This window comes from Mixia osmundae (genome assembly GCF_000708205.1).
Source record: "Mixia osmundae IAM 14324 unplaced genomic scaffold scaffold_9, whole genome shotgun sequence".
NCBI lineage: Eukaryota > Fungi > Basidiomycota > Mixiomycetes > Mixiales > Mixiaceae > Mixia > Mixia osmundae.
The window spans coordinates 634,909-661,188 of NW_014575555.1; the positions used below are offsets into that span (position 1 = coordinate 634,909).

A 26,280-nucleotide genomic window follows, 5' to 3' on the forward strand; every position below is an offset into this window, starting at 1 on the left:
CTCGTTGAGATATCTCGGAGTTCGTTATCTCGAGATCTGAAAAGGCGAACCAGTCTGCACTCGGCGATCAAACGACAAGAGCAATATCAGAATGTCCGCACAAGCAACACAAGGAATGAGTCAGGGCGCCACGCAAGGTGCTGCCCAAGGCGCTGCCCAAGGTGGTCAGATGGACAAGCGTAAGCCTGAATTTATGAAATTGTTGGGTCGTGTGACTGATGCAAGCGGTCTGTCAGTTGATTCGGCTGTGGACACGATCATGAAGAAGACGGGTCACACGGGCAATCGACAGACGGTCGAGAAGATCAGCGACGGCATTCGCTCCATTTACAAGAAGATAACAGGCAAGAACATTCCGATAGCGGATCAAAATTAGACTCATCGGCGTCACCCTATACACCACATGTAATCGAGCCTATACTTGTCTGTTGTGCTGCACGGCCTCATCACTCTCGTCAGATGACAACAACATTGCAATGACATATGCGATGCGGTCTATGATGCCACTCTATCGTTCTTTCTTCTCATCCTTTGCTTGCTCGCTCTTCTCCGAGTCTTCGCGTTGACCATCGACGAATGACCAATATTGCTTGCTTTCGCGTCGATAGACTGCACAGAGCCAGACACTGCCTGCGCATGCCGGACTGAGATAGAGTAGCGCCGGTTGAGCAGCCTTGAAGACGTTCATGACGCCAATGGTGACGACCAAGCCGACGATGTACGCTACAAAGCAGGTCACAAAGTAGGGACGTGGATAGCGAGCAGCGAAACCGTCGGAAGGTGTGACCGGCAGATTTGCTGCTCTGATGCTCGGCTCGCCGATTTGCTTCTGAGTCGCCGTTGCGACCGGGCCAAGGGCTTTCGCGACAGCTTGCTCAAAGTCGAAACGCTGAGCGAGAGCTACAAAGATGCCGGGAATCACGATATCGCCTGTCGATCGCAAGGAGAGATTAGCATATGTGTGCTTAGCCCGTGGTTGCTCTAACCTAGGCCGAGCATAGTAAATCCGGAATCAGCGGTTAATGACTTTGGCCAGACGATCTTGATAGGCGCTTCAAAGTTCGTGGCAACAGACACCATGACATCTGTGCCAAAGACCCACCAGACTATCCGAGACGTCAGCTCATGGCCACTTCATGGCTGGGCCTGACTTGCTGTCGTATAGGAACAGCCCGGCAAGCAGAAGTGTGCCCGTCTTGAAGGAGTCGAGGCGCATGAGCGAGATAGCATTGTACGAGAAACTGAGAGCGAGCAAGTTTGACAAGATCCAGTGTCTTGTGTAAAGCTGTGCCGCGGTAAAGATGATCGAGAACGCAAGACAGCCGAGATGAAGGTATGAGAACACAAAGCTGAACTCCTCTGCACGGCAAATGTCAGACAGCTCGGCAGATGACAGCAACGTTGCAGACCCTGGCTGCCCTTGGTGAGACGAAGCTTATAGCGGTTCTCTTTCTTGGCCTCTCCGATTGCGGCCTTGCCAAAGTAGACGAGCATCTGGTGGTGCGATGTGTCAGCTCTGCGTGCTGCAGAGGGAGGAGGTGCGGCAGCCCACTCTCGCAAATCCTAGGACTCCAAAGACGGCAAAGTAGGCACTGATGAGCTTGTTGATCATATCTTTGTCCAAGTACTGTCAACGTCGCCATGACGGTCAAGCTGGCCACGTCTCCGTCAAACAGTCACAGGTCAGCTCACCTTGAGCGCGAGATACATGGTGAGCAGCACAGCACTACCGAGGATAGGGAAGAGCAGGGCGTCAGACGATGTCAGACGGTCAATGTCACCTTCATCTTCGTCGTCATCATCATCATCATCAGCCTGAGCATCTGCGTCAGATGAGGCGCCGGCTGATACTGCCTTTGCAGCTTTGATAGCCTTCTTGACACTCTTGGGAATCTGTTCGTACGAGCGCGAATCGTCGTCAGTCGTCGCTAGACTGCTCGGCCAAACTGGGCAACGCACGCGGATGGACGCCTGAGCGCCAAAGTAGATTGGCAGCAAGGCGGACAAGAGTATGGCTGCGTGCGCTTGGAGTAGCGAGGCGTCGAAGCTGAGCGTCATGCCAGTCTGTCGTGTAGGACGAAGACAGGCTCGGTGATCAAGCCTTGGACTGGTGCACGGTGGGGGAAGGGCCAAGTAGAAAGCTTATGACACGTCGCGTGTCGCGAATCGACATGACGCTTGATCGACAGACGTTGACTCAGCGGGACAGATGACGATCAGCGAGCATCAAGTCCGCTCTCTTCTTCATCTCTGTCCTTGTCTGATCAGATTGTGAGTCAGGGCGACATCAGACTCTCGTCTGAGCGTCATAATGCCAGCGTGACCGTCAACACCTTTGGAGCTAGTTTACACTCCTGGAAGACCTCTGTCGACGCCAATGACGGCACCGAGCATCTCTTCGTGAGCTCAAAGAGCAAGCCAGGGGGTCCCAAACCGATCCGCGGAGGCGTACCCGTCGTCTGGCCCTGCTTTGGACCGCCAGACCCCGCAGAGGAGCAATTCAGTCGGTTGAAGCAGCATGGTTTCGCTCGCAACTCGGTCTGGAAGCATCTCGCTAGCGTCAGCGAGGGCTCTTCTGACGAGCTCGCATTCGAACTGACTTCGACAGACGAGATTCGAGCAATCTACGCGCTGCCCTTCAGGCTCGTCTACGTCGTCAGGATCATCTCGCCCGCATCCATCTCGACATCTCTGACCGTACAACACCTAGAAAGCGGCAGCGAAGATATGAATTTCCAGGCTCTGCTGCACAGCTACTGGTCAGTGGACAATATCCAAGAGACCAGCATCAATGGCTTGCACAATCTAGACTATAGCGACAAGACCAGAGACCAAGCACATTTCACCGAAGCGCGCGAGGTTGTCGCCGCGGAAGGCGAAACAGATAGAGTGTACTTTGATGCTCCGTCGAGCAGCGTCGAGCTGCGCACGGGCAAAGGCAAGCTCGCCTTTACGTTTGACAAGCTACAAGATGTCGTTGTTTGGAATCCGGCAGCAAAAGTGAGCGATGGCATGGCAGATATGGAACCAAATGGCTGGCAGCGCTTCATCTGTGTAGAACCGGGGTGCATTGCCAGCAAAGTCATGCTGAAGCCCGGCGAATCCTGGACTGGCTCCCAGACGATCACTTATACTGCAACGTAGAGTCACCGCATAGATGCAAGCCTTTACACGATTCATTCATATAATTCATATAACAACAAGTAATGATTTGCCCCCGAAGATCCTCTACCACCAAGCTTGATCGCCTGCTGCAGGCCGAGCGGGCCCCGCTGTGTCTGCACCTGAGAAGTCAACAGCGCGCTCCATTGTGGGCTGGCCGGTGGCTACGCTCTCGTCTTCTATGCTATCCATCGGAGGGCTGTGACTGCCCATTGTGGATATCATCGGAAACGAGCTCGTCGCACTCATCCCGTCTGCCTCGCCAGGTGAGCGATCCGAAAATGGATCCTGCGCGAAGAAAGGATAGCCCGTTGCTGTCTCTCTTCCAGACGTCTGCGACATGGCGCCATATGCGCCGAGTGCTGCAGGAGCAGCGGTGGCCCCACCGAACGAGGCATCTGAGATACGCTGTTGTTTCTTCCGTCGCCGAGCGCCGAGCAGGAGAAAGGCTAGCACGCCGAGCGCGACGACGAGTGCCGAGCCCACTAAAGCAGGCACGAGTGCTTTGACAAGCGTGTGGCTATCTCGCATGTCAGCAGCTGCTGCTACTTTGCAGGGGAGCAGGACGTACTCTTGCACGCCAGTGTCGGCAGGAGCTAGGATGCTCGGACGGCTTGTGCTGCCTGGTGCGTTTGACGCGAACGCGCCTGTTGCAGCGACGCTGATGGCGCTGGCGATGCTTTGACTCGCGGCCGCTGCAGAGTTTGTCACCGTTGAAGTGCTCGTATTGCCAGTCGCACCGCTTGCATTCGCTGTGGCAGAAGCCTGTGCGGAAGCGTTGCCCGCATTGCCTGAGCCAGATGCGCCAGTGCTTGCGGCACCGGGCGCCGCTCCGACGTTCGAAGGGTTGGTGCTACTCGAAAGCTCGCTCGCAGCCATGCTCGCACTGCTACCACCAGAGTCCGAACTTTGGCCACCAGAGCCGTTGACATTGCCACTACCGCCAGTGCCGGTGCCGGCGCCAGAATTGCGGCCGGAGCTATCGCCACCTGCGTCTGCAGTGGTCGCGCTAGAGCTCGCATCGGCGGATCCGCTGGAATTTCCGTTGCTTGCTGAGCCAGACTCGCTCGTCATAGCTGAGCCATCTCTTCCTGCCGATGAGCCGGCCGAGCCTGTCGCCGGACTGTTTGATCCGGACTGTGAGCCAGAGCGATCCGGGTGACTCTGTCCGGATGCTGACCCACTCGAGGCCGTCGCGCTTGGTCTGGCGATGCTGGAGTTGGATACATGACCGCCATTGCGATGGCCATTGCTGCCGTTGTTCTTTGTACTGCCTTTGCTGTGCTTATGTGATGGCCTGCTGCTTCCCGCAGAATGCGAAATGTGCGGACGGGCAGGATGGTGTGGCGCGACAGCATGCTTGTGACTACCTGTTGTGACGTTCCGGTGAGGCTGAGGCCTGAATATGCATGTGCAGTGTCCCAATTCTGTCCTCGTCAGTCTGTGTTGCTTTTGATGCCTTGAGGGTCGGACTGAACCAGGACAGTCGGGGAGCTTTCGTCGCTTCGTGCTTCGGGGCAGGATGATGTCGTCAAGTAGTAGGTGCGTGGCGTCTCTCTTGACGTGCCCATCACGGCTGTGCATCAATTGAGACTCGAAGCAACCTTTTTGCTCGTCTTGGTGGCGATGGTGAGAGGCTTGTGAAGAGCTGCCAAGCCCGTGCGCTCGCGTGTGCTTGTGTGACATGTCGGCTGAGTTCTGACTGCTCCCAGCGGGTGTATGTTGCCTTCAGGGCCTCGAGGTGGCCGGCATGGTCGTCTGCGCCCGTTGGCAGGCCTTGTAGAGTGGCAGGGAAGGCATCGACTGCGCCGTAGAAAGAAGTCAACAAGGGACGCGTTTGTTCTTCTTCCCGCGTCGGCCAATCACGCGCAGGCAGAGCGCATCAGCGCATGCTGGCTGGTCGAGCACTGGCACTGGCTCCTGTCGGCCATCATGCAGCGTCGGTCCAGCACGGCCGGAGATGGCTTAGCAAGGCATCGGCGACGACGAGCGAGACGCTGCGTCAGCTGATGACCCGGCTTGCCCAACCTGTCGTCATCCTCACGTGTGCGCTCGATGATGGCTCCCAGCGAGCAACTGTGTCTGGCAGACATGATCATGGCGCAACAGTCTCGAGCTTCACGTCTGTCGCTCTCGCACCCGTGCCTCTGGTCTCGTTCAGCATGAGACTGCCGTCTCGCTTGGCGCAACAACTGGGCGCAGCGCCTACTGCCGACTTCAGGGTGACCCTGCTCTCCGATGCGCAGGCTGATCTGGCGAACCGCTTCGCGCAAGGCACTTTCCGATCAGATGACTTTGAAGCGTTGCAGCAGCGAGCTCTTGGGCAGCTCGAATGCTCCATCATCAGTCAGATCGATCTGGCTGCGCTGGCAGAGGACGAACAGCCCGTGTCGACACTCTTCGTCGCTCGAGTGAACCAGGTCAGCCTGGGACAGCGCAATGGCAAGCCGCTGCTCTACTACAGACGGACTTACTCCAGCGTCAATGCCTGATCGCGGTCTCGCCAAGGGCGCTGCAGGTCACAAGCCGCGCATGGTCTCAGCTGGAGGAGCCGGTTCGAGCAGTATATAGCTGAGCCTCGAGGCAAGAGGCGTGAGAGCAGATACGATCACTGCGAGCGGGCAAGAGTCCTAAAAGCACAAATGCACTTGACATGATCTGGCTAGCACGTCATCTAGTCGATAGATCATATCGTCGACGGGTAGAGCATCTGCAGAATGCTCGTGTGAGCAAGTGCAAGCAACATGCAGAGCGAGAGCATGACGGACCACTCGTACGCTCGCGCCGAACGTGTGAGGCGGCAGATTCTTCCTGAACTTGGCCTTGACAATGCCAGAGTTGCCATGTTCTCGTGTGACCTTGCCCCAGATGACCCGAACGCGAGAGCCGTTGGGCGATGGCTTCTGCGCCTTGTAGACGTACGCAACTCGCTAGACCAAGCCCTTGCGCTGTCAGCTCTCTGGCCTAGCTGGTCTCGAGCGGATAGACTGACCTTGCCGCAGTACCAGCGTGCCTCTTGGTTGTTGGCGACACCCTCGATTTGGATGAGCGAGGTGTTCTCCCTCTGATTGCGCTTGGCACGCTTGAAGCCTTGAACGCGGCCCTTGGCGTACAGTCTGCAGAGGACGGCGAGTCAGCGCCTGCTCTGGTGTTCTCAGGATCCAGTCGGGGACATGAACACAGGGGACCGTGCGAGCGTCGACGTTGTGAGCGGCGCTGCAAGTCGGCGTGCGGCTGCACAGTACGGACTGCCACGCCTTGCTCGGCGCTGTCTGCGAGTGCCAAACGGTTGCAGGTGCGGAAGTTGACCTCGTCGGCAGAGCATCGGAGACTAGACGAGACATTGTGAAGCGAAGGAGCGATCGATCTCACCTTGGTCCTGCTGCCATCTCTGAAGCTGTTCACTCGGCAGACGTTCGTCGCCTGACTTGAGCCACGCGAACGACGTTTACTGTCTCTCAACCCTTGACGCGCGCGTGAGAGATAGAAAGGGTGAGCCACTTGTTGCGCCGACGACGTGAGCAGCTCACGAACATGTCTGCGAGCAACAAGATCTTGCGAACGGCCAATGCGCCCCGCGTGAGCCCTACCGAGCTCGAGCTCGAGATCGGACAGGCTCTGTTGGACCTGCAGAACAGCGTCGCTGATCTCAAGTCAGTCTGATCGTCGGAAAGGCTGTCTCGCTCGTCACTGACGCCCGGCTTGGCAGGGTCGAGCTCGCACCTCTGCAATTCTCTGCGGCCAGAGAGATTGAGGTCAAGGGAGGCAAGAAGGCCATCGTCATCTTCGTGCCCGTCAACCAGCTCAAGGCGTTCCACACGATCCAGTCTCGCTTGACCCGCGAGCTCGAGAAGAAGTTCTCTGACCGTGCAGTCCACTTCATCGGCCAGCGCAAGATGATCAGAAAGCCGACCCGCAAGTCTCGCTCGAAGCAGCAAAGACCGCGATCGCGCACGCTCAAGGACGTTCACGAAAAGATCCTCGAGGATCTAGTCTACCCTACCGAGATCACGGGCAAGAGGACACGCCAAGCTACCGACGGCTCGAAGCTCATCCGAGTGTCAGTCCCTCTCTGGACTGAACGAGACGGGGTCACTGACAGGCTGGCTACGGTTTGACAGTTTCCTCGACGCCAAGGATGCCACCTCGCTCGAGTACAAGCTCGACTCGTTCTCGTCTGTCTACAACCGTCTGACGGGCAAGAACGTCGCCTTTGAGTTCCCTGCCGGTGAGGCATAGACCTTGTTGGCGAAGAGAGATGCATTGTATCAACCGTCTTGCAACTCATGGCTGCCTGCCAAACGACGACGCTCTGCGGTCCAACGAGCGTGTGCATCATGACTATCCTTTACAGCTTGAGGTCAGACGCGGGAGTCTATTGACCCTTGCGATCGGTGACGTTCTTCTTGGCTTGCTCTCTTCGAAGCATGGCCATCTGTTTCTTCTTGGCTTGCGCGTTGAAGAAGCAGCCGAGCACGAAGCTGACTGCGTTGAAGAAGGGCACTGTTGTCAAGTCAGCTAGGCGCGCTACTGAAGCTTGGTCACCTGACCCCAGGTTTCGGGCGGCAAGAAGCGTTGAGCGATGACGAGGCAGAGCGGAGACACAACCCAGCTGATCTGATCACGCGAGCACGTCAGCTGTAGCTGACTTGGAGCAGCGCAGAGACTGACCCGCATGAGAGGCAAGAAGGCAACTTTGACAAAGCGCAAGACAGCGTCAGGCGAGCTCGCGCCGTTGATGACAGCCATGGCCGCAAGATAGACTGCTCTCTCGCGTAAGCATGGCACTGACAGCAGTTCGTTGCGACCGACCTGAGTTCTGAATCGGCGAGACGACGATGTTGCTCGCGAGGATCATCCCGATCTTGCCCTTGGCGCCTTCGACGCCTGCAAAGGCCTTTTGAAGTGCATTGAGGAGTGCATGACCAAGCGGTGCGGAGATCAAGAAACCTGTCACGCGGCAGTGAGCCCGGCCGGGCAGACAAGCGACTGTCCAACGTACCGTAGATAGCGAGCTTGACAGCACGTTCGTTGGCCTGTCCTTGCACGTCAGCTCGCCATGCGATATAGCCCAGCTGGAGACGGCACTCTGAGGATGTCAAGAGGGGGCAGGCCTGTGCGTTTGACTTTCTGCTCGTCGCACGATCAGCAGCGGCTTCAGCAGGCACCGCGAAACGCACTACGGGGGGGACTCCGGCGAGTCGTCCGGCGATGATCTCTTGGAAGAAGCTGTACCGAGCAAGTTGGGTCAATCCGGGGAAGCGCACACTTTGGCGGGCAGGGATCCTCACGAGAGCGTGCCGGCGGTGCAGGCTTTGGTGAACAGTGGCCGGGCTGCAAGGTGTCCGAGGTACCAAGCGAGGGCGGGGTTGAGCTTTGCGGGTGTCTGTGTGGCCATCTCGGCTACTCCTCGCTGACTTGAGCCGAGTCAGCTCGTCGACGCGCCGGGCACCTCCACTGTCGTCACACGGCGAGCAACGATGGGACGGCCGGCAGGTGCGGGTCAGGAGCAGGTAGGCCAGCGTTGGGACAGCTCGACTGCTTGCTGATGGCGCTTGTGCAGAGCTTGACGGTCGTCGACAACCGGACAGGCAAGAAGTATGAAGTCCCGATCAAGAACAATGCGATTCAGGCGACCGCTTTCAAACAGATGAAGGCTCCCTTTCTGACCGGCGAGCGCAAGGAGAACGAGACCGACACTGCCGGTCTCCGAGTCTTCGATCCCGGCTTCATGAACACGGCCGTCCTGGAAAGCAAGATCACGTTTATCGACGGAGGCAAGGGCATCCTGCGCTATCGAGGCTATCCCATAGAGGAACTCGTCGTCAAGTCATCTGGCTTCCTTGAGACGAGCTATCTGCTCATCTGGGGCGAGCTGCCGACCAAGCAACAGCTGAACAACTTTGAGCGCGAGGTCTTGCACCACACTTTCGTCCATCAGGATCTGGAGCGACTCTTTGCTGCCTTTAGGTACGACTCTCATCCGATGTCCATCATGGTCTCTGCCTTTTCCTCGCTCGGCGCCTTCTCGCCCGAAGCCAATCCCGCCCTGGCCGGTCAGAGGGTCTACACGGATGCAGCAAAGGGCAACCTCAAAGCTTTGGCAGTCATGGACAAGCAGATTTTCAGATTGCTCGGCAAGAGCATCACAATCGCTGCCATGGCCTATCGCATCCGTCAAGGTCGACCTTTCAATAGACCCCCAGCGGGTCTGAGCTTCGTCGGCTCTTTCCTCTGGATGCTGGACTACCTCAACGGCGACCAGAAGGATTACACGCCTCATCCGGTTCTGGAGAAAGCCCTCGATGTCCTGTTCCAGCTGCACGCAGATCACGAGCTCAATGCCAGCACGGCGACCATGCTGCAAGTCGGTTCGACGCTCGCCGATCCCTATTCCGCTGTCGCAGCAGCGACAGCCGCACTCTACGGGCCGTCTCACGGCGGTGCGAACCAGGCAGTCATCGAGATGCTCATCAAGATTGGCTCTGTCGACAAGGTGCCCGAATTCCTCGAGCGCGTCAAGCGCAAGGACGCAATCCTGTCCGGCTTTGGTCATCGAGTCTACAAGACGAGCGATCCTCGGTCTCACATTGTACGCAAGATTGCGGAAGAAGTCTTTGAGGTCACTGGCAGGGATCCTTTGATCGATATTGCGCTCGCACTGCAGGAAGCTGCTAGCAAAGACGAATATTTCACCTCTCGCAACCTTGCTGCCAACGTCGACTTTTTTACAGGCCTCATCTATCGCGCAATCGGAATCCCATCGGACTACATGACTGTCTTGTTTGCGATTCCCAGAGTGTAGGTCTGCCTCTGATCAGGCGTATGCGTCGATTGACACTGCGCACAGAACGGGCTGGCTTGCGCATTGGCGTCAGATGATGTTAAGCAGTGGCGGCTCCGTCAAGATCTGGCGTCCACGACAGGTCTATACCGGTGAGACTCAGCGCGATTGGGTCGATATTAAGGATCGACAATTTGACGACAAGAGCCCTGCGGCTCAGCCGACCGCAGTCTCCCACCTGACATCCATCCGTCAATCGCTTGCGCAACAGGCCAAGTCAAAACTCTGATCACGACAAGCGTTCTGTTGGTGGTGTACATGTAAGCTACAGATTATATACAGGTAGCAAACGTGAGAGCGTGACTGATTGACGGCAAAGCGGGCACTCGGGCTTCTCCCGCGCCCAGCCGACGATACATTCCCAGCAGACTGCAGGGAAGATCAGCGTCGGTAGACACAGTGGAACGATACACATACACGTATGACCACATTCTGTGCTCGCTGGATCTCTGCGAGGACCAAGACAGAGTGTACATCTTCGGGCGTGACTGTCCTCCGGCTCGGCATCTGCGTCCTCCTCCGTCTGAGCTTCCTCTGCTTTCTCTGCTTGGTTGTCTGCGTCTGGATCAAAGGTCATGATGCTAGCCGGCCTGCCGTCCACTGTGGATGGTTCGCGCTTCGCTTTTCTGGCTTCCAATGCCTTCTCCTTTGTTGCTGCCTGGAGCGCTGCCTGCGTCTCGCTTTCGGCCGGCGCTCTCATTCTGCGCAAAGTCATCATGCCGAGCCGGATGCTGATCTGCAGTGCCATGAGGACGCCTAGTACCTCGTATGACGGTGGTGAGCCGCCGGATAGTGGCTGCCTTGATTGGGTCGACAGATAGCGAACTCGGGTCAATCGCTTCGCGAGATGATAGTAGCGGCCGAAGAGGTAGAAGAATGTTAGATGGACCGCCCGGATGTGCTTGCCTGTCAAGTCCTCAAAAGTCGGTAGCTCGTTCTTGAGCAGCCAGGATGGCCACCTCGTTCGGACGGGTACATTCTGGGGTCTCGAAGTAGATGCAAAGAGTGTGGCCGTTTGCTCTTGCGTGCGAGCGCCGTCTGATGCTGCACGTTGTGCCAAGGCTTCGCGCGTCGCGTTGAGCTGTCTGCGTAGACTGGTGTAGAGCTTCGCGACGAGATAGGGCGCGAGGACGTGCAACATGACGAGGGTAGCCCGCCGCTGCTCGGAGGAGCATAAGCTGGTTGTACTGCCCTTACAAGCAGATGACACACCCTCGTGCTCGGGAAACGGTGGTCGTCTGCGCCATACTGCATTATGTCGCAGTACTCCTCGCCGAGCGTTTGGCTCCCTGAAGAGTCCTGTATCAGCTCGGCTGGCACATCGTGTTCTAGTGAGTCACCGAGCAAGGTCGTGAGTGAAAAGTATGACAGCTTGGAAGCGACGGTGACCTCGCCGGCAAAGCTCTGGAGCCATCGCGTGCCTGTCGCGATTAATTGAGCGCGTCCAGGGCTGCAGGCCAGATCTGACCGACCCATGACGGTGCGCACGACATTGTCAACTTGCTCCTTCAGTTCGGCGAGGTAGTAGAGATCCTTCTGGTTCGCTCGTACTGCGCGAAAGATGAATCTGACATCTCGCTGGCTCGACAAAGCAGCCTACTGATTTCCGGTTGAGCACCGCGGGGGAAGAAGAGCGATGAGCCCGTCCCTGGCAAGCGATAGACTCGCTCGCGCTCTCTAGCATCGTCCTCAAGGGTCGGCGCAACCTCTGAATTGCCGAGATTGCCGCGAGTGTTTGACGGATCCGAGAGAGGCCGCTCTGCCGTTGAGTCTTCCTGCACCGTGTCCGTTGTCACACTGACGCCGGGGCTGATGGAAGCTGGCTTCGAGTCTGCCATGCTCAAGCGGTCAAGCGCCGGCAAGACCCCGTGGGTGATCGACGACAGCAGGATGACACGTCAGCAGATTCTCGAATAGTTTGTTGGCCCAGAGAGATTCGAAGCACGCCGACGAGTCTCTGATCGAGCGAATGAGGCCGCCGTGCTCATGCGCAAGCATCATAGCGCGAGTAGAGCGCTCCCGACACGCAGGCCTGCGGACGAGGGAGCCGCAAGCAGCTTCGCCGACGCTGAAGCGGCAATTTTCAGCAAGCCGTTCCTCATCGATCTCTCGACCTGCCAGCAGGCCAACATGGCAGGGCTCTGCCGTCGGACTGCGCGGGAGTAGACATAGACTTGTACAACGTCAGCCGGGCTGCGGAAGCACGATCGAAGCCAGGGTAGGACAGTTTCAGCGTGCACTTACGAAGCAAGCCTCACCCTTTGCGTTTGCAGCGATCATTCCACTCGTCGCAGCCGGCAAGAGCCAAGAACCCCTACGACGTGCTCGGAGTAGACGCCAAAGCATCTACGTCAGACATCAAGAAGGCATACTACGGCGTCAGTACCCTCTCGCTGCCTTGGGCGCGAAAGCTGATCTGACTCGTGGCACTGACAGCTCGCAAAGAAGTTTCATCCGGACACGAACAAGGATGCGACGGCGAAGACTCGCTTTGTCGAGATACAGGATGCCTACGATGCAGGTCCCTTCCTTCCGATGGAGTCGTTGACGCTGACGTGGAGATGCAGACACTATCCGACGATAGCAAGCGATCCGCGTTTGACAAATACGGAGCAGCATCACAACAGCAAGGCTTCGATGCCGATGCCTACGCAAGAGCGTCTTCCTCTTTCGGAGGTGGGAGCTCACCCTTTGGAGACTTCTTCGCCGGCGGTGGTGCTGGCAATGCGAGCGGCGCCTCCTCAGATCTCTTCGAGAGCCTCTTCGGCGCATTCGGCGGCGGCTCCCGCGGTAGACCGGGTCAAGCAGGACGGAGGAGTCAGCGCGTCGATATGACGGGCAGTGACGTCGAGACAGAGATCACGATTCCCTTCTTAGATGCTTGCAAGGGTACTTCGCGCAAAGTCACCATCCAGCCCGTCGTCAATTGTCACGTCTGCACGGGCTCTGGAACGAAAAAGGGTGCCAAGAAGACGACCTGTAGTGCCTGTCAGGGCTCAGGATCAATGTCCTTTGTCGTTCAGGGCGGCTTCACCATGTCGACGACCTGTCAGCAGTGCGGCGGCGCGGGCGAGTCTGTCAAGCCACAAGACATGTGCGGTACTTGTGGCGGCGTCGGGAAAGTCAGAGAGCGAAAGACAGTCGATGTCGAAGTACCTGCCGGTGTGGACGACGGCCAGATGGTCAGGCTGGATGGCCAGGGCGACGCCCCGCTTGAGGGCTCCGGCAAGCCAGGCCATCTTCTCGTTCGCATCAACGTGATCCCCAGCAAGACCTTCAGACGACAAGGCGCCAACATCTATCGCGACACGACGCTGCCATTCCACACCGCAGTTCTCGGCGGCCGCGCAAGGGTGCCAACGCTCGAGGAAGAGGTGGAAGTCAGAATACCGCCTGGGACGCAGCCAGACGAGGAGATGCTCCTTCGAGGACGAGGCATCAAGAAACTGTACAAGCAGCAAAGAGGCGATCTCCTTCTCAAGTTCAAGATCTCCGTGCCTAGGTGAATACACTGCGAATTGGAAAATTTCTAGAGCTGAAGCCGGTATGCAGATCCTTGACGGCCAGCCAGCGCGCAATACTAGAAGACTATGCTGCCGATATCGAAGGCAGGCCGAAGCCATCTGACACGAAACCGGCAGAGCCTGAGGCCACTGTTGTTGATGGTAAGCCTTGAAGCGTCGTTGCTTGCGTGCGAGATTGCTCTTCAGGTTGAGTCTGATCGCGTGCTTCCAGAGCTCGCTTTCCAAGACGTATGGCAAGCTGCTCTGAAGCAGGCCAGAGCGGAAGTGAATGCGAGTGCGAGCGCACCATCCTCTGCTTCGGCCGCCAAGCCAGAGCAGACAGCTGACCAGCCAAACACTGATGCGTCAAGCACGTCCGACCCGCCCCATCCACCTAGCGGCACAGCACCTAGCGACAAAGTGCATGGGCAGGACGGCCTGATGAGTCGTGCAGGCCGATTCTTGGGCAATATGTTCTGAGCGGCTGAGCGTTAGATTTTGCTGTCTTGTTGAACACCACTCATATTGCAATTATCTGCGACTCCGGCCGTGTCGAGTACATTGCACGGCATCGCGCGATTTGCTCGGCAACGAAAGAGTCAGCTGGTCGCAAGGACGGAGAGACCGGATCCTGCTGAACGTCTATCGATGAATTGTGGTCGACCATTTGCCAGAACGTTGTCCAACTCCAACCGCTATCTTGCTCGACGAGTCTCTGTACGACCTCGTGCCATTGTAGCTGCCAGTTTGGGTCGCCCGAGCGCGTCTCGAGGAGATCCTTGACATCTGCAAGCGCGAGCTGGACTTCTTCGACCTTGTCAATGATCGCTCTGCATACATTCGTGAGGCAATACGAGTTGAGCCAATTGTGATTGATGGACAGGCAAAGATCGAGATTCTCGACTTGGTGGTACCAGCCTGAGGGTACAAAGATGGTCTCGCCCGGAGCTTGCTCGATGATGTACGGGCAGAGACGATGTGCATTCGGAAAAGCTGTCGGGTCGATAGCTCTGTAGTCAAAGATGGTCTGAGAGCCTTGCCGGAGCCATTGCGCTTGGGCAGGTGGAAAGAGCCACCAACGCTTTCGGCCAACGATATTGGTGGACCAGCTGTATGAACAGTAGACGTCGCGGTGGACAGGTGTCAGCGTTCCTGCCTGGCCGAGATAGACGAATCTGAAATCGTCCTTTGTGGTCGACAGATAGTAACGATTGAGCCAATCATCTTCGACGAGATCCAGGACCTCGTAGAAGCTGGACGACAAGCGTGAGTGCTTTTGAGCGGGCGCGACACTGTCTTCAGCCTGGGCGAGGTGCCAGTCCTTGATGTAGAGTGACTGGCCTGCCCCTTCACGCCAGAGAGTGAGCACTTCTGACAGTGTGCGCTCAAGTCGTACGTGATCGCTGAAATCACGCCGGCTGCAGTCTGCCACAGTGACCGAGTGATGTCCGCAGTCTTGCTCGAGCGTGTCCGAGTTCAGCGTGCCATCTTTGCACCGCCAACGTCGAGTGGCAGGCCATCGAGAGACCAAGTGGTGCGATTTAACGATTGCAGGACGATTGCGAGCAAGGCAGTCGAGCGCGAACTCGGCGTAGCCCGGCTTTGCGCCATAGATCAAGGGACAGTCATCCTCGGGAGGCATTCGTTGCTTTCATTGACTGCAAACGGACGAGAACGGGCGGTCGAACGGTCGGGAGGGTCGCTTCAGCGCGCAGAGCAGAGCGAGCAGCGTCGACGACAAAAAGCGAGAGCGAGCCGAGTCGACAGTCAAGCGGGATGGCCATCGGGCTTCAGGGCAGTGGATCGACGGCCAAGGTCTACGTGGTCAATGGCAACCAGTCGAGCGTCTCGCTGCCCGACTGGCTCGCCAATAGCAAAGAGCGCAAGCGCCGCAAAATATCGACTCAGGATGCCGCTGCGTCGATCAGCCTGATCCAGGTCCGCTTGTGGCATCACGATAGCTCCTCCAGGTAGAGCTCATGCTCGGCCGACCAGGATTTTGACTTTCCGCAAGCGTCGAATAAGATCAAGACGAGCCCAGATGGACGATTCATTCTCGCAACGGGCACTTACAAGCCTCGCATGAAAGTCTTTGAGCTCTCAGAGCTGACCTGCAAGTTTGAGCGCACGACTGACGCCGAGAATGTCGATTTCTGCGTCCTTTCCAGCGACTGGACAAAGACACTCCATTTGCAGGCCGACCGCTCCATTGAGCTTCACAACCAAGCGGCTGCTTACTATCGCACCCGAATACCCCGGCAGGGAAGATGCCTTGCCTATCATTTTCCTTCCTGTGACGCTCTGATAGGTGGCGCGGGTAATGAAGTCTATCGATTCAATCTGGAGCAAGGCAGGATGCTCGCGCCTTATGTGCTTCCTGGGTCGAGAACAGATAGCCTCATCACGGGCGTCAATGCACTCGACATCAATCCGGCTCATCAGTTGCTTGCCTTTGGCACCGACACAGCCGAGGGACGGGGCGCTGTCGAATTTGTAGATCCACGCGCCAGGGAAAGGATACGCTCGCTTGCGCTGCCCTATGCGAGCCTTGCATCGACATCATCTGTCGGTACTGCTGCAGCCGTTCTACCGCTTCTTGGCGATGACGAGGTCTCTCAGGCCGAAAGGCCTACCCCGGGCGGGCTGACTGTCACTGCATTGGCTTCCGCGAGCGACGGTCTCAATCTAGCTGTGGGCACTTCGACCGGTCACACATTGCTGTACGATCTCAGATCTGCTTCTCCGTATCTTGTCAAAGATCAAGGATACGGACTGCCGATCAAGAAACTGCTCTGGCTCGAAACGAGACAAACAGGCGATCACGCTCATGTCGGTTCTGCGGACGCCAAGATTGTGAAGATCTGGGACTCAAAGACGAGCAAGAATCTCGTCTCGATCAATCCGCCAGCATCGATCAACGACATGCACGTCTACCCTGACTCGGGCCTGATCATGCTTGCCAACGAAGCTTCGCCGATGACAGCCTGCTACGTTCCTGCGCTCGGTCCGGCACCACGATGGGCTCGCTTCCTGGACAATATGACAGAGGAGATGGAGACAGATCAGGTGCAGACCATCTACGACGATTACAAGTTTGTCGATCGTCAAGAGCTTGCTGCGCTCGGCCTGGATCACCTCATCGGTACATCGAGCTTGAAGGCCTACATGCACGGCTTCTTTGTCGATTTGCGGCTTTACACCAAAGCTCGTGCGATCGCCAATCCGTTCCAATATGCAGAGCATCGCGAGAAGCTCGTCAGGCAGAAGCTCGAGAAGGAGCAAGAATCTCGCATCAGGGCGAGTACGAGGAGACCTGCTGCGATCGCGCCCAGCAAAGTCAAAGTCAATCGCGAGCTCGCGCAGAAGCTCCTCGAACGTGAGCAAAAGGCAGCAGAACAGAAAGGTCGACGTAGCAAGCAGATCGACGGCGCAGGAACGGTTGTCACAGAGCCCGCCTTGCTGTCAGACGACCGATTCAAGAGTCTTTTCGCTGATGATGATTTTGCGATCGATCCCGAATCTCGCGAATATGCTATGCTCAATCCGTCTTCAGCTGCACAGGCAAAGAAAGCAGCAGATGTCGAAGAGGATGCCGAAGAAGAAGCGCTGGCGGAGCAGTCGGACAAAGACGAGTCAGAAGATAGCTCGAAGGACGATGACCTGCTGGGCGGCTTTTACAATCCTCGCGCAGGCCGCGGTCAGGAGACCAATTCGAGGCCGAGAGATCGCCAAAGCGTGCCTGCCATTGACGCGAGAATGCCAAGGATGGCACCTCGCATGGTCAACACTTCGCGAAGGGCAGAAGCTTCGGCAAATAAGACATTTGGAGAGCGATTGCAAAAGACAGGGAAGTCTCGCGACGGACGAAGCATCGCCCGAGGCACGTCAGACGAAGTGCTTGGCGTCCAGCGCCATTCCGCCGATGCAGGCGGTGGTGTGGAATTCTCATTCATTCCTGGCGAAGGCGACTCGCTAGAAAAGGAGAAAAGGAAGAAGAAGGTACCCGCCAAAGCGAATGGCTTCGGCTCAGGCTTGGAGAAGCGCAAGAACGCCGACGTTCAGGACGAATCACTCGAGCTTGGCCAGGCCGAGGCGTCGGGCAGGACTGCGAGGCGAAAACCCATGCGAAGCGCATCAAAGAATGTTGTCAGACAGCTCTAGGAGCTAACGCAGCATGTTGTTGGAACAATGTGACAACATATACAGAAATCTACTTCTTGCCTTTAGTGATCTGCTTCTGCTTCGCCTGGACAGTTGCTCGCCATGTCGGCCTCATCGTCGTATTTTGCACCGCACCAGAAGCAGTAATGGTGCGTTTCGCGGAGGTAGTCTAGCGTCATACTCAGCCGTGTACGCGCATCGAGCGCAGAGAAGCTGTCACGAGTCGCGCTCGTGATCTTGGGGCCATCTTCGTCGTCGCTCAGAGGTACCTCTTCGTCATTGAGGGGCGCGTGCCGCTTCGTTCCAGCACGCTCGTCGTCACTGTCGTCGTACTCGACGGTCATGCCCAGGCGAGCGTTTCGAATCCTGCGTTCCTCTCTGACGGCATCGTCCTCGGGCGAGATCCAGAGAACGTTGTCCTGCGTGCCTGCGCGTCTGTCGAGCTCTTCAAGCGTACGCCGTGCTTTGCGGAGGATACCCTCGGACTTGCGCTCGTCGAAGCCGTCCCTATGGCGAGCAAGGTAAGAGCTGCTGTGACGGATCTCGTCGAGCGGCGGGATCTTTCTGGGATCTAGCTTGAGACGTTTGGCGGCGGCCGTCTGGGTGCCAATGCCGGATCTCCCCAGCCTGACTTGTACCTCGATAGGTTCCACGCGATGAGCAGAGTCGGAAGGTGTCTGCGTCTGACCAGCCGGCGGAGGAGACTTTCGTTTGCCAAGCCCTTGTCCGGGCTTGAAGCCCATCTTGAGCATCATCGCGAGTGCCTTGCTGTCCTCGCCATATTCTGCTCGTGCTGTGATGAGATTGCGAGCCAGACCATCCTCTCTGGCCTCTGCTTCTCGCTCACGCTTTGACTTTACCCTGCCGGCATCGAGACCCTTTCTCAGGGCTTTTGCACGCTTCTCGGCGTACGTCTCGGTGGCTTTGACTGTATCTGGCGCGGAAGCTGCCTTGAGGAACTTGTCCGACATGAAGTCATCCTCGTCAGCGGACATCGTGTGACAGGGAAGCCAGTCGAGTGCAAGGCTGTCTGGCGCTGCTGGCACGGGGGCAGCGGCGCGTTGTGCCCTTCAACTTTTTTGCGTGACGCCGGTCGACGAGAGACGGTGCTCTCCTTTCATCATGCCACCACTGGCTCCGCATGTCCTTGCAAACCTCTCACTCAAGGCCCAAGGCAAGCGCAAAGCTGGCGAGGAGCGCCTGGGCGGCAGCAATTTCAGGGCCAATCTGTCTTTTGATAGCGCTTCGGACGCGAGCGAGGACGCAGCGGAGCTAGACGACCTCACAGACGAAGCAGAAGCCTTTCCAGAGATAGATGCGCGTAGTTCGGGTTCGAGTATCAGCGATAGCGAGGCAGATCTCGCGCTGGGCGAAGAACGCGAGGAGGATGAGGATGAGGATGATGAGGAGGAGGAGACCGACGAAGCAAGAATACTGCGCGAGCTAGCAGAAGAGGCAGAGATCGAAGCTGATCTAGCAGAAGAAGCAGAGGCCAGCTCGAGCGACAGTGACGACGAGACTCTGGCCGTCGACGAGCGATTGTCGCGACATATCGCACGCTCCACGATCAAGCCAAACGAGGAAGACGCTAGTGCGGCCTCGACGCCTGCTGCATTCGATCATGCTCTCAATCGTAGAACCCTTACGCCTCAGCAGAAAGATGATCTCCTTGGCTACGAAGCACGAGACTACAAAGACCGTAGCAAGCTCGTCAAGAGTAGTATCACTGGCGAGGATAAAAGAGTGTGGCGACCTGTAGACCTAGACGATGATGAAGACGATAGAGAGCCAACCAATCGTATTGGCAACATACCCGCGCATTTCTATGATGGATTCCCGCACATCGGCTACGACATCGACGGCAAGCGCGTCCTCCGCCCGGCCAAGGGCGACGAGCTCGACAAGTTCCTGGCCAATGAGGAAGAGGCGGCTTGGACGAGCGTGCAAGACAAGATATCTCAAGAGAACGTGCAGCTCACAGAGGACGAGCTCGATCTCATCCATCGTCTCGCTCGGTCCGAAAATCCAGATGGCGAATATGATCGTGCGTAGCTCTGCACTGCGTCCTTGCTATAGCTCACTCCCACCGTAGCATACACGCCGCAAATCGAGATATTCACTGCACGCGGGCTGGAGATGACTATGCCTCTTTCTGGTAGGCCGGAGCCCAAGAGTCGCTTCATTCCTTCCAAATGGGAGCACAAAAAGGTTCGTCTTGTGCTGTTGCTGTCTCATGCAATGGCTTGACAAGCAAGCTTTGCACAGGTCATGAAGATCGTAAGAGCAATCCGAGCAGGCAGGATTGTGCCCAACAAGGCATCTGCTGCGCCGAAGCCCGAGGTCTATAACATCTGGTCAGACAGTGACCTCGCGCGGCCCGACCACCCTATGAACATGCCCATGCCAAAGCTCAGACTGCCTACCCATGTAGAATCATACAATCCGCCAGCTGAATATCTATTCACGCAAGAAGAGCTGAAGGAATGGGAAGAAGCCGAGCCAGCCGATCGCAAGCTAGACTTTGTGCCCGCCAAGTACGACTCCTTGCGCAAGGTGCCTGCGTTCAAGGACTTTGTCAAGCAGCGTTTCGAGCGCTGCTTGGATCTCTACTTGGCCCCGCGAATGCGTCGTCGAAAGCCGAGATTGCAGGTCGATGGACCAGAAGATCTGCTGCCAAAGTTGCCGAGTCCTAACGAATTGCGTCCTTTCCCAACGAGCCTGTCGATTCTGTATCCCCATCCCGACGGCGTTCGGACAAGGAGCATCAGCATTGATCCCACGGGAATGTGGGTTGCGACGGGCGCAGAGGATGGATCCGTCCGGCTGTGGGAATGTCGCGTCGGGAGATGCGCCATGACTTGGCAAGTCGCTGACGATGGACCGATCTACAATGTCGAGTGGTGTCCTGATCCGTCTCGTTCGATACTTGCAGTCGCAAGGTGTGTCGCCTGCTCTGACTTGCTGATACGCACTGACTCTTGGCGCAGCGAGGATCGTGTGACTCTTTTGTCACCGACTGGATACATTGACGTCGAGCTCTCGAGAGCGACGACCACGTTCGTCTCCGCCGTGTTTGCTGCGCCGTTACCCGCCAATGCAACAAGCAAGCTGTCCGACGTCAAGTGGGTCAGGCCGTCGGCCGAAGATCGCGAGAAAGGTTATCTGCTGCATGTCGCCGTTCCGGGCACGCCCAAGCAAGTCACCTGGCATCGACGTGGCGACTACTTTGCCAGCGTGTCTACGAACGGTAAGACGGGTTCATGAAGTCACTCGTGTGGTCGCTGAACTGTTTGGTCAGCTGGGCCACGTTCCGTGCTGATTCATCAGATCTCAAAGCACCAGACCCAGGCGCCTTTCACCAAGAGCAAGGGAGCGATGCAGAAGGTTGCTTTCCATCCTCTGCGCCCTCACTTCTTCGTCGCGACTCAGCGATACGTTCGGATTTATGACTTGATGGCGCAAAAGCTCGTAAAGACACTCCAGCCAGGTGTCAAGTGGATCTCGAGCTTGGACGTTCATCCTCAAGGTGAGCACGGAGTGGCCTCCGTCGTATCACAGGCTGACGCTGTGCCCTCAGGCGAGAACGTGTTGATCGGTAGTTACGACAAAAAGCTGGCCTGGCACGATCTCGAATTGAGCGATCGCCCGTACAAGACCCTGCGCTATCATTCTCGGGCAATACGATCTGTATCCTTCTCAAATCGCTACCCGCTCTTCCTCTCGACTTCCGATGATGGCACCATCCAGGTCTTCCATTCGACAGTCTACTCTGATCTCGTGACCAATCCGCTCATCGTTCCACTCAAGGTCCTCCGAGGACACGGCATCAAGGACGGCTTGGGTGTTCTCGAGGCCAAGTGGCACCCGAAAGAGCCTTGGATTGCCTCTGTCGGCGCTGATGGAGTGGGCAGACTCTGGACGACATAGGCTCTAGCTTCTTGGGCGCCCTGTTGTAGCCATCGAGTGGATGCCTTCAATCCTTGCGCGTGGGAGCGTCCAAGGCGTCACCGTCTGCTCGCAATTCGGCAGCTCGCTCCTGGACGACGTCGATGCCGGCCTTGCCGCCGTCCGAGGTGCCATGGAGAGCGTCAAAGATCTTCCTGAGCCGGTCACTCTCGAGCGCTGAAGTTCCCTTGATGCTCTCGACGTCGAGCCCGTCGAGGAGCTCAGTGATGGGTCGGTTGGAGCGTAGCTGAGCTGTCCGCCTCCGTCCCTCGTGAGACTCTGACTGGAACTGTCGGTTGGCGGTATCACTAGAGAGGAGATCGACGAGTGCCTCTGGCTTCTGATAGGCTGTCGTGAGAAAGGCATCGTCGACTTTGCTCGACAGATCCTTGTCGTTGGCAAACGTGCTAGATTCGTGGTAGAAGCTCACGAGCCTCTCCAAGCGCTGTCTGCTCGACTGGCATCCACTTGTGTACGCCCTCCGGCCAAGCAAGCAGCGTTGCAGCGGTCGCATGTCGATGACAGTCGGCTGTCGCCTTGGACGATCGACAGGGCGCGACTGCCGCGAGTGGCTGCCACCAGCGACGCTCTGTGACCCACTCTGTCTGCCCCCAAACGACCCGATGAGTCTCGTGCGCGGCAGGGACAGCTTTGTCAAGCTCTTGTGTGTCTGTCAGTGCCAGCTCGGTGTCCCTCGAACGACCATCATACGCACCTCCAAACGTCGGCTCCTCGCACGCCAGCATGCCTCCTTTCAGACACCTGCCCTTGCTATCCGAGCGAGTCTGACCACGTCTGCACAAGCGCTCAAGTCCAAGGGCAAGGGAAAGAGCAAGGGCAAGACGGCCGCCAACATCGACACCGCAGAGATGGGCGACACCTCCCTGCCGTCAGAGAGCTTTCACATGGATGAGCACGAAAAGGCAATGCGCAATGCGATCGACAGGCTCCGGGTAGCACTCAAGTCAACGGTCGATAGGGTAGGAAGAGTCAACCCGAGCATCCTGTCCAGTGTCAAGGTCGAGCTGCCTATCGACATCGACGGGCGCGTCGAGAAGCGGCAACAGCCTCTGCTCGACCTCGCGCTCGTCAAAGTCAAGGACGCCGTCACGCTCCTCGTGTCAGCTTTTGATCCTGATGTGCGTCAGTGATGCGAAAGTGCAGAGTCGAGGCAGCTGAAGCTTTGTCAAGGCAGAACCTCAAAGAGATTGAGCGCGCTATTGGCATCGCGAATCTGGGCTTGACGCCCAACCGGATTGACAAGCAGACGCTGTCGATATCAGTGCCAAAGTAGGTCGCTTGCTGTCCGACTCGGGAGAGCGTGCTCACATCCTGCGCCACAGGCCGACAGTCGAGTCCCGTCAGGTGCTTTCACGGCAGGCCCAAACGCTCTGTGAGCATGCGCGGACGAGCATACGTACCAGTCGCAACCTCGGTATGAAAGAGATCAGATCTGATCAGGACCGCAAAGTCATTGGAGAAGACGAATCTCGCAAGCAAGGCAAAAAAGTAGGCTCGGTCTTGCTCATCAAATGAGCGTCATACTCACACTCCGCTTGGCCAGCTCGACGAACTCAGCCGTAGGCACACGAAGGAGGTCGATGACATCTTTGATGCCGCTAGCAAGATCATATTAGACAAATAGTCCATTGCATACCATCCTGTCTATGCTACGCGCTGCAGTCACCGCTGTCACCTTGCGTAGCCTGTCACGGCCTCGACTGCCCTCTCCGATCGCAAGGATGTCCAGTACTGCGCTCCCTAGCCTCGAGGCGCCGGGAGACAAGACTCCGGCTGCGTCCCCGGCTGTCAAAGCCAAACGAAAGGCCAACGATTCTGCCTCCGCCAGTGAACCTGTCGAGTCAAGCATCTCCAAGACCAAGCCCAAGAAATCGAAGAAAGTCGAAGCTGAGGATGAGCTGGAAGATGCCACCTCGAAGCCAAAGAAGGATAAAAAGGTCAAAGAGCCAGTCAGACCACTCGACCCGTCCCTGCCTACGAACAAGACGATACCCGCAGGTCTCAGCTTTGAGACCCCCGCACGCCAGCCAGACGCTGTCCGTCTGACTGCAGTCAATCTCAGTGGCATGGCAGCGTCGCTCAAGAAGGGCATGTGGACATATCTCGAAGCGGAGGATGCCGACGTTGTGATCATGACCGAGACCAAGATCGCCTCTGAGCCAGCTCATGAAGGCATACAGGCCAAATACAAGCATCGCTACTTCTCCGCTGGTGCAGAGAAGGGTCAGGCAGGCACTGCCGTCCTGTCAAAGATTGAGCCGCTGTCTGTCGCCTACGATTTGCCCACCTTAGCCGAGCCCGGCAAACTCGCTGGCAGGCTCGTCCGCCTCGAATTCCCCTCGCTGTATGTACTGGGCACTTACACGCCCAATGCTGGCCAAGGCTTGAAGAGCATGCCCCGCAAGCAAGACTGGAACGAGGCCTTTGAGCGATACCTGCGCGAGCTAGATTCGGTCAAGCCTGTCGTTTGGATGGGCGATCTCAATGTCGCGCCCACCTCGATAGATGTCAGGAATAGCAAGAAGAATTGGGACAAAGAGCCCGGGCATACTGCTATTGAGCGAGACGCATTTGTACAACAGCTCCAGCCGACTGAAAGCGAACACAAGCCTCTCATCGACGTCTGGCGCCATCGCAACCCTGATGTGGAACAATATACCTATTACTCCTACCGTTTCGATTGTCGCACCAAGGGCATCGGCTGGAGGCTTGACTACGCTATAGTATCAGAGCGTATGCTTGCTCGAGTGCAGGCATGCGAAATTCGCCAGATCGCTTATGGCTTTAGTGATCATGTTTGTCCCATCTCTGTGCCGTAGCTCCACCGACAGGCTTATGTTCGTCCAGGTTCCAATCATGCTCGACTTGCAAGGTCCGCTATAGGTCCAGGAGTAGCAGTAGCCGCCATCACAGTGATGCGTTGCCTGCCTGAGGGCGGTGCTGGCGAGATACCTGTTCGTGTCAAACGCGCCGAAAGATCTCATCACCCGCGGTACGGAGAGGCGAGAGGCTCGCAGGGTCGAGGAGAAACGCCTGCTAGCGATCGAGCTCGCGCGAATCGACAGCGAGCAGTTGCTCATAGAGAAGAAAGAGCTGTAGCCTGCATTGCATACGCAGATAGAGTCTGACAATTTGGAGATGCGTCTGATTGCCGGTGCGGACAAGAGGAAGGTGCGATTAGGATCGAATCGAGTGCACAGTCACATCGTGGCCACAGCTCTGCCAGTGGTCCACATCCACGCTTGAGCTAGCTGCAAGGATATACCGACCATGGTCCCCACAGGGCCAGACGATGGTCGGTAGACAACTTTACAAATTTCTCGAGACAAGCCACGGCTATGGGAGTAGGGAACGCATGCATTGACAAGCCGGGGTGCGCGATTCGTCATCAGCGAGAGCAATGGCGAGAGAGATGCCGCGCAGGATTGTATCGACACTGATCTGCCGANTCGAATCTCCCGGGGTACGTATCATCCAGGTTTCCGTTAGCTTGCTCTGTCTGATGCAGACGATGCGAGGAAGATCGGTGATGTCAATGAGGGTGAGAATGTATATTCAAGGTAGGCGATTGTCGATATGCAAGCGAGTCGGTGTCCAAGTCATGACGGGTCGAGAGATGGCCAGAGCAATGCATATGACCAGTAGTCTGACAATGAAGCTGATGAGTTAGCAAAGCGAGCGTGCTGTTGCGTCGGCGAAGACAGGAAGACAGATGATGATACTGAGCGAGTGCGCGCTAGTGCGCGCTAGGTCGTGTGTACAAATCGACGCGAATGAAGGTGATCTCAACTAAATCTGCGAGCAGAGCGAGATGTCGAAGAAAAGTCACGACAGAATATCTGGTGTAATCTGACTGACCAAAAATATTGGACAACTCATGAAGAGACGAGAGAGATGCAAATCGAATCGTCTGATCAGACTCACGAGAGGGACCGAAGGAATCGAATGCTTGGATTGAGGAGCGTCTGTGGCCGAGTAGGGTCGCGGCTAGTCAATCGAGCTGAATTCTTCCAGCGTGTGTTGCGATTTCGCAACAAGCTGAAGGCCTAGTTTACGTTTGCGAAAGCGTGACGGGGATGTAGAGGTGGATTGGATTGCCTATGGCCAGACTATAAGTGCAAGAAACCACCGAACGGGAGAACCGACTGTGAACGGCGCTGATCGATGATCAGCAAGCCTGCTCACAGGTTTGTCTTCACCGACGATGGCTCGGTCTGGTATTCCTTGGAATCCAGGCTGGGTCGTTGGAGATGCTAGGACGGAGACCAACTGAGCTGACGGATGCNAANGCAAACGTCAAGCGAGATAAGGTGAATCACGCCCGCGAGTACGATNGGGTACTGGCGGCACTCGTGCTTGCACGAGGTGGAGTGATAGATACCTGGTTGATCCTGCCAGTAGTCATATGCTTGTCTCAAAGATTAAGCCATGCATGTCTAAGTGTAAACAAATTTATACAGTGAAACTGCGAATGGCTCATTAAATCAGTTATAGTTTATTTGATGGTTCCTTGCTACATGGATAACTGTGGTAATTCTAGAGCTAATACATGCTGAAAAGCCCCGACTGGCAACGGAAGGGGTGTATTTATTAGATACAAAATCAACGCTTCTTTTAGCAGCGCTTGGTGAATCATGATAACTT

The 26,280-nt window shown here is 56.7% G+C and overlaps 20 protein-coding genes across 20 annotated transcripts, besides 1 other annotated feature; 11 read left to right on the top strand and 9 right to left on the bottom strand.

The window, feature by feature from the left end:
- Positions 1-91: 91 nt before the first annotated feature.
- Positions 92-376, top strand: L969DRAFT_96308 (uncharacterized protein; the record flags this gene model as incomplete). Its single annotated transcript, XM_014710864.1, has 2 exons — positions 92-179; positions 237-376. 2 exons carry the CDS (start codon positions 92-94, stop codon positions 374-376), a joined length of 228 nt encoding a protein of 75 aa, XP_014566350.1.
- Positions 260-2,131, bottom strand: L969DRAFT_89765 (uncharacterized protein). The gene is made up of 7 exons (XM_014710865.1): positions 1,960-2,131; positions 1,693-1,893; positions 1,553-1,627; positions 1,410-1,494; positions 1,156-1,359; positions 987-1,106; positions 260-930 (listed from the first exon to the last, which is right to left on the bottom strand). The coding sequence occupies exons 1-7, from the start codon at positions 2,056-2,058 to the stop codon at positions 509-511; spliced, it is 1,206 nt and encodes a 401-aa protein (XP_014566351.1). The 5' UTR covers positions 2,059-2,131; the 3' UTR covers positions 260-508.
- Positions 2,132-2,209: 78 nt separating this feature from the next.
- On the top strand, positions 2,210-3,144 carry L969DRAFT_19270 (uncharacterized protein; the record flags this gene model as incomplete). The annotated part of the gene is made up of 2 exons (XM_014710583.1): positions 2,210-2,230; positions 2,281-3,144. 2 exons carry the CDS (start codon positions 2,210-2,212, stop codon positions 3,142-3,144), a joined length of 885 nt encoding a protein of 294 aa, XP_014566069.1.
- Positions 3,145-3,228: 84 nt separating this feature from the next.
- On the bottom strand, positions 3,229-4,848 carry L969DRAFT_96310 (uncharacterized protein; the record flags this gene model as incomplete). Its single annotated transcript, XM_014710866.1, has 2 exons — positions 3,229-3,682; positions 3,734-4,848. The coding sequence occupies 2 exons, from the start codon at positions 4,846-4,848 to the stop codon at positions 3,229-3,231; spliced, it is 1,569 nt and encodes a 522-aa protein (XP_014566352.1).
- Positions 4,849-5,051: 203 nt separating this feature from the next.
- On the top strand, positions 5,052-5,654 carry L969DRAFT_52592 (uncharacterized protein; the record flags this gene model as incomplete). The annotated part of the gene is made up of 1 exon (XM_014710867.1): positions 5,052-5,654. One exon carries the CDS (start codon positions 5,052-5,054, stop codon positions 5,652-5,654), a length of 603 nt encoding a protein of 200 aa, XP_014566353.1.
- A 27-nt stretch (positions 5,655-5,681) lies between these two features.
- L969DRAFT_96312 (uncharacterized protein) lies at positions 5,682-6,551 on the bottom strand (the record flags this gene model as incomplete). Its single annotated transcript, XM_014710868.1, has 4 exons — positions 5,682-5,733; positions 5,803-6,092; positions 6,155-6,278; positions 6,535-6,551. 4 exons carry the CDS (start codon positions 6,549-6,551, stop codon positions 5,682-5,684), a joined length of 483 nt encoding a protein of 160 aa, XP_014566354.1.
- A 117-nt stretch (positions 6,552-6,668) lies between these two features.
- Positions 6,669-7,666, top strand: L969DRAFT_89771 (uncharacterized protein). The gene is made up of 3 exons (XM_014710869.1): positions 6,669-6,815; positions 6,872-7,222; positions 7,284-7,666. Exons 1-3 carry the CDS (start codon positions 6,697-6,699, stop codon positions 7,399-7,401), a joined length of 588 nt encoding a protein of 195 aa, XP_014566355.1. The 5' UTR covers positions 6,669-6,696; the 3' UTR covers positions 7,402-7,666.
- On the bottom strand, positions 7,488-8,560 carry L969DRAFT_78185 (uncharacterized protein; the record flags this gene model as incomplete). Its single annotated transcript, XM_014710870.1, has 8 exons — positions 7,488-7,665; positions 7,713-7,779; positions 7,834-7,925; positions 7,975-8,112; positions 8,165-8,198; positions 8,251-8,292; positions 8,343-8,391; positions 8,454-8,560. 8 exons carry the CDS (start codon positions 8,558-8,560, stop codon positions 7,538-7,540), a joined length of 657 nt encoding a protein of 218 aa, XP_014566356.1. The 3' UTR covers positions 7,488-7,537.
- Positions 8,561-8,642: 82 nt separating this feature from the next.
- Positions 8,643-10,235, top strand: L969DRAFT_52420 (uncharacterized protein; the record flags this gene model as incomplete). The annotated part of the gene is made up of 3 exons (XM_014710871.1): positions 8,643-8,675; positions 8,726-9,963; positions 10,013-10,235. The coding sequence occupies 3 exons, from the start codon at positions 8,643-8,645 to the stop codon at positions 10,233-10,235; spliced, it is 1,494 nt and encodes a 497-aa protein (XP_014566357.1).
- Positions 10,173-11,885, bottom strand: L969DRAFT_65735 (uncharacterized protein). Its single transcript, XM_014710872.1, has 6 exons — positions 11,607-11,885; positions 11,479-11,556; positions 11,347-11,427; positions 11,219-11,295; positions 10,424-11,165; positions 10,173-10,375 (listed from the first exon to the last, which is right to left on the bottom strand). Exons 1-6 carry the CDS (start codon positions 11,842-11,844, stop codon positions 10,272-10,274), a joined length of 1,320 nt encoding a protein of 439 aa, XP_014566358.1. The 5' UTR covers positions 11,845-11,885; the 3' UTR covers positions 10,173-10,271.
- Positions 11,886-11,975: 90 nt separating this feature from the next.
- On the top strand, positions 11,976-13,989 carry L969DRAFT_96317 (uncharacterized protein; the record flags this gene model as incomplete). The annotated part of the gene is made up of 6 exons (XM_014710873.1): positions 11,976-12,224; positions 12,280-12,384; positions 12,443-12,523; positions 12,574-13,508; positions 13,559-13,671; positions 13,742-13,989. The coding sequence occupies 6 exons, from the start codon at positions 11,976-11,978 to the stop codon at positions 13,987-13,989; spliced, it is 1,731 nt and encodes a 576-aa protein (XP_014566359.1).
- Positions 13,990-14,029: 40 nt separating this feature from the next.
- Positions 14,030-15,151, bottom strand: L969DRAFT_96318 (uncharacterized protein; the record flags this gene model as incomplete). The annotated part of the gene is made up of 1 exon (XM_014710874.1): positions 14,030-15,151. One exon carries the CDS (start codon positions 15,149-15,151, stop codon positions 14,030-14,032), a length of 1,122 nt encoding a protein of 373 aa, XP_014566360.1.
- Positions 15,152-15,285: 134 nt separating this feature from the next.
- Positions 15,286-17,670, top strand: L969DRAFT_52837 (uncharacterized protein; the record flags this gene model as incomplete). Its single annotated transcript, XM_014710875.1, has 3 exons — positions 15,286-15,447; positions 15,505-17,088; positions 17,143-17,670. The coding sequence occupies 3 exons, from the start codon at positions 15,286-15,288 to the stop codon at positions 17,668-17,670; spliced, it is 2,274 nt and encodes a 757-aa protein (XP_014566361.1).
- A 62-nt stretch (positions 17,671-17,732) lies between these two features.
- L969DRAFT_52665 (uncharacterized protein) lies at positions 17,733-18,665 on the bottom strand (the record flags this gene model as incomplete). Its single annotated transcript, XM_014710876.1, has 1 exon — positions 17,733-18,665. The coding sequence occupies one exon, from the start codon at positions 18,663-18,665 to the stop codon at positions 17,733-17,735; it is 933 nt and encodes a 310-aa protein (XP_014566362.1).
- Positions 18,666-18,792: 127 nt separating this feature from the next.
- L969DRAFT_19282 (uncharacterized protein) lies at positions 18,793-21,597 on the top strand (the record flags this gene model as incomplete). The annotated part of the gene is made up of 6 exons (XM_014710584.1): positions 18,793-19,714; positions 19,763-19,878; positions 19,936-20,609; positions 20,658-20,917; positions 20,969-21,196; positions 21,248-21,597. 6 exons carry the CDS (start codon positions 18,793-18,795, stop codon positions 21,595-21,597), a joined length of 2,550 nt encoding a protein of 849 aa, XP_014566070.1.
- A 46-nt stretch (positions 21,598-21,643) lies between these two features.
- On the bottom strand, positions 21,644-22,129 carry L969DRAFT_52572 (uncharacterized protein; the record flags this gene model as incomplete). The annotated part of the gene is made up of 1 exon (XM_014710877.1): positions 21,644-22,129. One exon carries the CDS (start codon positions 22,127-22,129, stop codon positions 21,644-21,646), a length of 486 nt encoding a protein of 161 aa, XP_014566363.1.
- A 58-nt stretch (positions 22,130-22,187) lies between these two features.
- Positions 22,188-23,292, top strand: L969DRAFT_89777 (uncharacterized protein). Its single transcript, XM_014710878.1, has 4 exons — positions 22,188-22,754; positions 22,811-22,905; positions 22,959-23,124; positions 23,180-23,292. Exons 1-4 carry the CDS (start codon positions 22,239-22,241, stop codon positions 23,258-23,260), a joined length of 858 nt encoding a protein of 285 aa, XP_014566364.1. The 5' UTR covers positions 22,188-22,238; the 3' UTR covers positions 23,261-23,292.
- L969DRAFT_89779 (uncharacterized protein) lies at positions 23,248-24,565 on the top strand. Its single transcript, XM_014710879.1, has 2 exons — positions 23,248-24,431; positions 24,484-24,565. The coding sequence occupies exons 1-2, from the start codon at positions 23,358-23,360 to the stop codon at positions 24,517-24,519; spliced, it is 1,110 nt and encodes a 369-aa protein (XP_014566365.1). The 5' UTR covers positions 23,248-23,357; the 3' UTR covers positions 24,520-24,565.
- Positions 24,566-25,520: 955 nt separating this feature from the next.
- On the top strand, positions 25,521-25,701 carry L969DRAFT_89781 (uncharacterized protein). The gene has a single exon (XM_014710880.1). It carries the CDS (start codon positions 25,531-25,533, stop codon positions 25,684-25,686), a length of 156 nt encoding a protein of 51 aa, XP_014566366.1. The 5' UTR covers positions 25,521-25,530; the 3' UTR covers positions 25,687-25,701.
- On the bottom strand, positions 25,688-25,889 carry L969DRAFT_52293 (uncharacterized protein; the record flags this gene model as incomplete). The annotated part of the gene is made up of 2 exons (XM_014710881.1): positions 25,688-25,781; positions 25,822-25,889. Coding segments are annotated over 2 exons (162 nt in total), but the record flags the coding sequence as incomplete, so codon positions are not given.
- A 231-nt stretch (positions 25,890-26,120) lies between these two features.
- Positions 26,121-26,280: part of a sequence feature (Protein overlapping with rRNA (L969DRAFT_52825, KEI37813.1) was converted to a misc_feature.) that runs on past the window's edge.

Excerpts from the sequence above, each read along its gene's own strand:
- L969DRAFT_89779 (XM_014710879.1), top strand. The coding sequence starts at position 23,358 with ATGTCCAGTACTGCGCTCCCTAGCCTCGAGGCGCCGGGAGACAAGACT. Across the intron at positions 24,432-24,483 it reads CTTATGGCTTTAGTGATCAT|GTTCCAATCATGCTCGACTT; the intron begins GTTTGTCCCATC and ends ATGTTCGTCCAG.
- L969DRAFT_89777 (XM_014710878.1), top strand. The coding sequence starts at position 22,239 with ATGAGTCTCGTGCGCGGCAGGGACAGCTTTGTCAAGCTCTTGTGTGTC. Across the intron at positions 22,755-22,810 it reads TGTCAGCTTTTGATCCTGAT|AACCTCAAAGAGATTGAGCG; the intron begins GTGCGTCAGTGA and ends TTGTCAAGGCAG. Across the intron at positions 22,906-22,958 it reads CTGTCGATATCAGTGCCAAA|GCCGACAGTCGAGTCCCGTC; the intron begins GTAGGTCGCTTG and ends CCTGCGCCACAG.
- L969DRAFT_65735 (XM_014710872.1), bottom strand. The coding sequence starts at position 11,844 with ATGGCAGACTCGAAGCCAGCTTCCATCAGCCCCGGCGTCAGTGTGACA. Across the intron at positions 11,428-11,478 it reads TGTCGTGCGCACCGTCATGG|GCACGCGATGGCTCCAGAGC; the intron begins GTCGGTCAGATC and ends TAATCGCGACAG. Across the intron at positions 11,166-11,218 it reads ACCGTTTCCCGAGCACGAGG|CGGCGGGCTACCCTCGTCAT; the intron begins GTGTGTCATCTG and ends TCCTCCGAGCAG.
- L969DRAFT_89781 (XM_014710880.1), top strand. The coding sequence starts at position 25,531 with ATGCAAATCGAATCGTCTGATCAGACTCACGAGAGGGACCGAAGGAAT.
- L969DRAFT_89765 (XM_014710865.1), bottom strand. The coding sequence starts at position 2,058 with ATGACGCTCAGCTTCGACGCCTCGCTACTCCAAGCGCACGCAGCCATA. Across the intron at positions 1,495-1,552 it reads GAGTCCTAGGATTTGCGAGA|ATGCTCGTCTACTTTGGCAA; the intron begins GTGGGCTGCCGC and ends TCGCACCACCAG. Across the intron at positions 1,360-1,409 it reads TCTCACCAAGGGCAGCCAGG|AGGAGTTCAGCTTTGTGTTC; the intron begins GTCTGCAACGTT and ends TTTGCCGTGCAG.
- L969DRAFT_89771 (XM_014710869.1), top strand. The coding sequence starts at position 6,697 with ATGTCTGCGAGCAACAAGATCTTGCGAACGGCCAATGCGCCCCGCGTG. Across the intron at positions 6,816-6,871 it reads AACAGCGTCGCTGATCTCAA|GGTCGAGCTCGCACCTCTGC; the intron begins GTCAGTCTGATC and ends CCGGCTTGGCAG. Across the intron at positions 7,223-7,283 it reads GGCTCGAAGCTCATCCGAGT|TTTCCTCGACGCCAAGGATG; the intron begins GTCAGTCCCTCT and ends ACGGTTTGACAG.